Here is an 8,416-nt window from a genome sequence, read left to right as displayed (position 1 = left end):
GAACTGTGCGATAATATTTATAAACAAAACGAATTACGATGGCATTTATGTGAAAACTGTGAACTTGCCCCAACGACAAAGTATTCTCACATATTTGTTATTATTGGACAATTTGTTCAAATATATATCATCGCATTTTTGTAAATTTACTAGCAAATCGATAAATACGATATAATATAACATTTATTTGATATGATAAAATGTAGTCAAGATATGATATAATAATCAAACAATATAATAAGATAAGTGCCAGATTTTGACCTATACATAAAGGTCTATAGGACAAGGTCACATTTTCTAGGGTATCAAATTTGAGAGTAAGCTCAATTGGGGAAAAACTATGATATTTTGGATTAAAATGCAAAAATTAGGGAGATGATAGTAACATTGTAAGATTATATCATAAATTATTATATATTGGAAGATAGCATTAGACTGTTTGCGTGCATTATTATGCATCATAGAAGAAGTTGATATGAAAAAAGAAAGAGACACAACATTGTCATATTATAGCAACAATAAATTGCAAGTAGTTATGCATCATAGAAGAAATTGATAGCATAGTTCTACATAATGATATTTGTCTATACAAATATATTAAAAGGCGTGCGTGACAATTTATATGCGTCACGTGTCATCTTTGTTACTCCACTAGAATTGATGTCATGTACCACCTCTGTTACTCCACTAGAATTGTCCAATGTGTACACGACACAATTACCATTTCAACCAACTTTTAATCATGCTTTAAGTATCCACATTATTATATTTGTATCTTTTAAATGTTAAGTTTTCCTTAATATATTTTAGTGGCACTGCAAAAAAAATGCATATCAAGTTCGGAAACACCATACCAACCCGGGGGAACGTCCGGGCACAAATACTAGTGAATTGTGGAAAGGATTAATTAATATGAATAATCCCTCCTTTGCGCGATCTTCTAAAAATGGTCCAACCTTTTAAAAATCTCAAAATAATCCCACCTTATCACCCAATCTTCTTATAACGGGTCAATTTTTTTAAAAAAAAATTGGTAAGAAGAAATCCTGTGGGTTGCCCTCGCACAAGGCCCCCACCCAGAGGCACATTACAAGCCAGACACTCCTTACCCCTCCTCCCTTAAATCCCAGGCAAATGCTTAAAGTAGGAATTGAATCCTAAACCTTGCTAGGAAAGATGGGAAAGATCACCACTTGAGCCAACCCCAAATTCCTTCTTATAATGTGTCATAAATTGACGGTAACTTGTATATATAAAATGTATTGGTTAGGACATGTCTAATTCTAATTGGTCTAGGATTTTTTTTTTATTTCATTAAATCACTCTTGTCTCTCCTCTCTCTCCTCCTCTTTATCAATATCCCTAACTAAAAATCCATCTTCTCTACTTCTCATGAGTTATCACCACCACCACGACAATCCCCGAACAATAATAATCATTACCAATAGTTGCCACCCATCACCACCACCACCACCCTAACATCGACAATACAATACCCACACCTCGCTGATTATTCTTTCTCTTCGTAGCTTCATATGCAAATGCCTAAACATTGGTTCAATTGGTTTATCATATAGGTTCCACAAAATCCCTTGCTGATTTTCAGCTTCATCGCTCAAAATCGAAGAAACCAAACCCCAAAATCCTCTATTTCGTTTGCACGACCTTTCTCTCTCACCTCGACTCGCCATTTCAACCAACACAGTTGGGTCTGTCGCAGCCGCCACGAACCACTGCCGCTGGTGTTACTGTTTTGTAGGGTGTATCGATTGCTGTTGCGCCACCTAGTGTTATCGTGGTCAACAACCTCGAACTTCGACTATGTTGTGTTTCTTTCTCTCTCCCCTGTTCGAATTTCTATTGGGTTGGTGTTTCGGTGTTGTCGAGTTGATGTTGTTGAGCTACTTGATTTAGACGGTGTTGTTGGTGGGTAAGTGGTTTATGTGGGTTTTAGTGAGACTTCAAGGCTATGGTGGGTGGTTCCTGTAAAGAGGTTGGATGGTAGTGTTGGTGGAAGAGGATGAAATAGGTTGTTGAGAAGGTAGAGTAGCAGATTCTTGAAAAAAAAAAAGAATTAAGTAAATATAACCTATTCAACAGGTTCCAAGTAAAAAGACTCATTTAAAGAAGATTAGATGCAAAGATGGGATTGTTTTGGGATTATTAAAAGGACGGACCATTTTCTGAAGACCATGCAAATGTGGGATTATTCATGTCAATTAATTCTTATGAAAATGGAAGAGACAACTTTGTTATAGAAATAGAGGTTTTTTGAATTATTATGCTACTTGTTTTGTGTCCGAGGAATCCAATATTTTGAGATTTTTAAAAAAATCTATTTTTTTGAAGGTTGAGATTACAAATCGAAGTACCGGAATAAGTGAAGCTATTACTATGTGTTTAAACGTTGTGCTTATACTTACAATACAGAACTATTTTTGTTATAAGAACAATACTACAAGAATCTTAAAAATAGCCTGGATAAGATGGTATCAACTAGTTCTCAAGTAACAAAGCTAAATAAAAATATATTAATTTTTTTTAATATTAATTTGTCATAAAAATTACATAAATGTCATGATATTGGACAATTTGTCCAATATCTTATATGGGAATATCAGTGCTCAGCCACAACTAGGGTGTTAATGTATGAGCCAGGGTGACCCACAAACTTTTCGAGCTCGACTCAATCAAAACTCGATTCAAAAAGGCTCGACTTGGTCGAAGCTCGCTTCGACAAGGCCCAACTCGAGTTAGAGTTCGGCTCGAGACTCTAACGAGCGCTGAGTCTGAGCTACCTTAAGTTCGACTCGAAAGCTCGCGAACAAGCTCGATGGTTTTAAATTTACTAAAAGTATTTCATTGATAAGATAAAATAATTAATAATTATCGGGATAATGGTAGACTTATGCTCAAAGACCACATTAGAAAGTCAAATTTTACATTTTTAGAAACTAATAAAGCACCTAAAAACAAAAAGCAATATCAACAAAAATTGTGAGAGTTGTTTTTTTTTTTTGGGTAGTATGATTTTCATTATTTTGGCAGTATAGTTTCCATCTTACTAGTGTCATTTTCCTTTGTCTTGACAACATTACTTTTTATAATTTGGTTTTTATTGATTTTTAAAAAAGTCTTATTCAAGACAAAGGTAAATACACCAAGAACTCCTAGTTATATGAGACCGTAAGCATCAAATAAATGAGACTGAAAAACCAAATCATAGCTCCTGGGATGGAGAGAAAATGAGGGAGGAAAGTAAATGAAAGATTTGTTGTATGAAATCTTAATCTTGTATTTAGTTAATTGATACTTGATGTTCACAAACACATTAAAGTGACAAAAATAATATGTAACATGGGTTGAAATTTTAGCATCCCACATTGGTAGAATAACATGAGTTGAAAATTTACGGCTAGCTTTTACTTTCTTAGGCCATGCAACTAGTAAGTGTTTGGACATTGGGCCCTTTGGACATCATGGAATCTAACATTGACTTGATTTGGCTCTAGTAAATTTCGAGTTTTTCGAGCTTACGAATTTAAGCTGAGTTGGTAAATTTTGTACTCGAGTTCGAGTCGAGCCCAATATTTCAGGCTCGATGAGCGTCCAGCTCGAGCTGGACCCTGTTTGGTAAGTTTTCGAGCCGATCAGAGCCTAGTTAAGCTCAATCTCGATTCGACTCCTTAACATCCCTAGCCACGACAGTGCAACGTATTTTTGACGGTGCTTACCTATAGTTGAAAAAGTTTACCCGAATTTGAAGATCCCAATTCCCAACCGAATAACTTGGATCGAGACACGTTTTATATTTCATCCGTTTTCAAAAAGCTAGTTATACTTATTTTTTTACGATTCCCTATGCAATTTTTCTTAATGTTGAATTAGTTGGGTTAGGGTACACAGATCAGATATATCATGTCGAATTCTTTAGGAAAAATTATATCTTAAAATCCGACTTGACCTGCATAAACCCTCTCAAAATCCAATAGATATTTATCCGAAATCTATTAGACACGAACAAAAATGGTCTTATCCCTAACCGATCCGCACCAGACTATATATGTTGACCCGACGTGACCCGCATCCCACCCAAGGAATTGTTGAACCGACCCCGTTTGGGCCAAATCAAACCCATAGTGACCATATTGACATTTGTAAGCTTGGTAAATCACTCGATATAAATACTTCTAGATAGATGTCTGTTTTATTGGGTCTGGGTTCCTTTTTGCAAAAATCTGAACCCTGAAACCCACCGATAAAATACACATCGAAAATGGTATAGTTGATACCAGATCAAAATAGCTTTGTATAGTCCGAATGCTCTCTCAATCAAAAGATTTCAACACAGACACAGCAAAATTGAGGTCTTGAAACACTTGAAGAATGGCGAACTCCTCAATAATGGAGTCACTTTTCCAGCGCTCATTAGAAGATTTAATCAAGGGAATTCGGCTCCATTCCCCAGAATCTTCAACACCCATTTCAACTTTTCTCTCAAAAGCCATGGAAGAGATTCGTCGAGAAATCAAGTCAACTGACCCACATACCAAATCCGCTGCTCTTCTTAAACTTACATACCTTCACTCTCTTTATGGATTTGACATGTCTTGGGCTGCTTTTCATGTTGTTGAAGTCATCAGTTACCCGCAATTTTCCCTCAAAAAAATTGGATATTTAGCTGCCGTTGCTTCTTTCAACGAATCCACTCAAGTGCTTCTTCTTGTTACGAATCAATTCAAGAAGGATCTTTCGAGTCACAACGATTTCGAGGTGAGCCTTGCACTTCAATGTCTCTCAGTTATTGGTACACCAGATTTATGTTGTGATTTGTGCAATGATGTTTTTACATTATTGTCTAGTACTAGAATTTATGTTAAGAAGAAGGCAATTGCGGTTTGTTTGAGACTTTTTAGCAAGTACCCAGATGCTGTTAGGGTGTGCTTTAAGAGATTAGTTGATAATTTGGAAAGTTCTGATCAACCTCAGGCTGTTTCTTCAGTTGTTGGGGTGTTTTGTGAGCTTTCTTTGAGGGACCCAAAAGCTTATTTGCCGTTAGCACCCGAGTTCTATCATATTTTGCTTGATTGTAAGAACAATTGGGTGTTGATTAAAGTGTTGAAGATATTCGCTAAGTTGGCAGTTGTAGAACCTAGATTAGGAAAAAAGATTGTTGGCCCGATTTGTGATATTATGCAGCGGACCATGGCAAAGTCGTTGTTGTTTGAGTGTATTCGAACTGTAGTTAATAGTTTGAGTGATCATCAATCTGCTGTCAAACTTGCTGCGTCGAAGATTAGGGAATTCTTGGCCGAGGATGATCCCAATTTGAAGTACCTTGGTTTACAAGCACTCTCTGATCTTGCTACAAAGCACTTGTGGGCCGTGTCAGACAACAAGGATGTCGTGCTGAAGTCTCTTAGTGACGTGGATCCTAATATCAAACTTGCTTCTCTGCGACTTCTCATGACCATGGTGTCAGAGGATAATGTGGCTGAAATCACTAGAGTTTTGGTTAGTTATGCCCTGAAGTCTGACCCTGAATTCTGTAATGAGATCCTCAGATCAATACTGGTCACTTGTTCTAGGAACTATTATGAGATTGTTTTGGATTTTGATTGGTATGTATCACTACTTGGTGAAATGGCTAGAGTTCCACACTGTCAAACAGGGGAGCAAATCGAGAGCCAGCTTGTTGATATTGGTATGAGAGTAAAGGATGCCAGACGGGAGCTGCTTAAGGTTGGCTGCAACCTATTAACTGATCCCGCTTTACTTGGTAACCCTTTCTTACACGGGATACTGTCAGCTGCTGCTTGGGTTTCTGGTGAGTTTGTTGAGTTTTCAAAAAACCCAATTGAATTGATTGAGGCTTTATTGCAACCACGCACTAGTTTACTGCCACCTTCTGCAAGAGCTGTCTACATTCACTCCACATTTAAGGTTTTGGTGTTTTGCCTTCAGTCTTATCTCTGGCAGCGAGATGAAGTTGACGCTTCTTCCCTTGCCAATGATATGACGTCTTTGCGATTCAATTTTAAATGTGGACTGCAATGCCCTGAAAACCGTGATTTGTCAATGTGTGGAACTATTTCCAATACGGGACAAGTGTTTGCGTCTCTTGTCAACGATTCTGATCGACCAATTGGAGATAATGGTGATGATGGCATTTTGCAAGATCAGTGCTGTTTACTGATGTCTGAAAAAGAAACTCCAACCATAGACCCAGTTGTTAAGTTGTTAGATCTGATCGAAAAAGCTGTCGGACCGTTGTCATGGAGCCACGAAGTTGAAGTACAAGAGCGGGCACGGAATGTTCTTGGAGTTGTGCAGCTAGTAAAGCAATATGTCCTTTCTTGTTCTGGCCAGCATGGCGATGGATCAGGGAAGAACAAACTTGAAGTCTCTGGAGTCACCACATTCTTTGATGATCTTTTTGCAGAAGAGCTTGGTCCAGTCTCTGTAAATGCTCAAGCTAGAGTTCATATACCTCATGATCTAACACTCATGGATAATCTTGCTGATTTGGACATGATTTATAGCGACCTTCAGCTAAGTCCAGCGACTTCATTTTCTCTTGGAATATCTCATTGCAAAGAGAAAGATGATGATATCCTCTCCAATGGGATAGTTAAAGAAGATTTAGAAACATCAACTTCCGGATCTCTTCTTTCTGAGCACCGCAAGAGACATGGATTATATTATCTTCCTTCAGAGAAAGATGAGACAGCATCAAATAATTTTCCTCCTGCCAATGAAAGTAAATATGTGGAGAATCAGAGCAATAAGATGAATGATCTTGTGAAACTGACTGAGCAATCGCTTACACTTAAGAAAAAGCCAAACCATGTTAAGCCTCGGCCAGTGGTGGTTAAACTGGATGAGAGTGAAAATTTTATACCCCCGAATAAGTTAGAATATAAAGAGGACTTGCTTTCTGGTGCTGTGAGGGACGTTCTGCTAGGCAACACAGAAGTGTCTACTTCGTCAAAGTATAGTGAAACTGGTAAGCCATCTACTACAACGAAAGGGAAGGAAACACTTGGCATTGATGATCCTTCTGATCTGCTAGATCATTCTGTCGCTCTAGATTCTGAGGTTAGTGATCCGAGTTTGAGAAGAAGCAAGCATAAAAATCATAGCAAGGAGAGACGACATCGCAGCCATGGTGAGAGTAGTAAAGGGTTAGAAGAAAGGAGTAAAAAGGAAAAGAAAAGGAGCAGTCATCATCGCCATAGCAGACACAAAGAACAAGAGAAACAGGGTGAGTCCAAGATTGCTTTACAAACACCACAAATCCCAGATTTCCTGCTATAGTAGAAAACTTGAATTGGATGATTTTTGTGTATACCTTGCTTTCTGAAATGAAAAAGTTTTCACTTATCCGTTTTAAGGTTGAGGTGCATCTTTGTGTTGATATTTTTTTTCAACTTTGGCATGTATTTATCATTCCAGGGTGTTTGTGTTATTCCGTTGCTTCCTCATGTGATACATGCACTTGTTTATTCATAAAGAAAATTTTGAGTTAAGTAGCGAGTATTTTACGGATTCTGTGTTGGACGAAATAGATGTTTCATATCATTTTCTATGTTGTTTTCTCTCTTTATTTTTTTTTGGGTTCAGATGAATTTGCTCGGTTGGTTTAGACAGTTTTTGTAAGCAAGTACTCATCTGTTTTTTTTTTCTTTTCTTTTTTTTTTCCTTTCTCACTTATAATCTTGGCATTATTCATATTTAGGCTATGTTTAGTTCACCTGAAATTTTCTGATCTGAACTTATCTGATCTGAACTTATTTTTTCTGATCTGAACTTATTTTTTCTGATCTGATCTGATTACAAGATCTTATCTTTTAGATTTTTCTCAATATATAAGAAAAAATATAGTCATGTCGGGTCTTGTTTGATTCGTCTCAATGAGTACTTTATTAATATTCAATTATTATAATTTTTACTAATATGTAATGAAAGATATTTAATAGTAAAAATGAGTTTTTAAAACTGACTGATCTGATTAGATTTGAAATAAGCAAAAATAAGGTGAAGTGAACATAGCCTTAGAGAGAATCTTCTCAATTATTTTCAATTTATAAGAAAAAATCTAGTCATGTGGGATCTTGTTTGATTCGTCTCAATTAGTACATTATTATAATTCAATTATTATAATTTTTACTAATATATAATGAAAGATATCTAAGTTCAAAAAAGTGCATTGGGAGACGTGTACATGAAAGTGAGAATGATTAAAAAAAAGAGGGAGTATGTTGGTTTCAATTATTAATATGTGAAGGATAAGTGTAAAAGTTAGTTGGATAATAACAAAAAATTATCTTGAACAATTTGTTTGTGAAAATGTATGTATAACAAAAAACAAACCGCATTTAAAATTAGGTCAAGTTCTACAATGGCGGTGATTATT

General features: G+C 36.4%; 1 protein-coding gene across 1 annotated transcript; it reads left to right on the top strand.

Moving 5' to 3' along the window:
* Positions 1–4,198: 4,198 nt before the first annotated feature.
* On the top strand, positions 4,199–7,529 carry LOC104907204 (AP-3 complex subunit delta). Its single transcript, XM_010696096.4, has one exon. The coding sequence runs from the start codon at positions 4,387–4,389 to the stop codon at positions 7,315–7,317; it is 2,931 nt and encodes a 976-aa protein (XP_010694398.1). The 5' UTR covers positions 4,199–4,386; the 3' UTR covers positions 7,318–7,529.
* Positions 7,530–8,416: the final 887 nt, after the last annotated feature.

This window comes from Beta vulgaris, chromosome 4 (genome assembly GCF_026745355.1).
Source record: "Beta vulgaris subsp. vulgaris cultivar EL10 chromosome 4, EL10.2, whole genome shotgun sequence".
Taxonomy (NCBI): Eukaryota; Viridiplantae; Streptophyta; class Magnoliopsida; order Caryophyllales; family Amaranthaceae; genus Beta; species Beta vulgaris.
The sequence above is the reverse complement of the archived record's forward strand: the minus strand, read 5'-3'. Positions and strand labels throughout refer to the sequence as shown.

Bases quoted from the DNA above. Each gene is read 5' to 3' on its own strand.
- LOC104907204 (XM_010696096.4), top strand. From the start codon at position 4,387: ATGGCGAACTCCTCAATAATGGAGTCACTTTTCCAGCGCTCATTAGAA.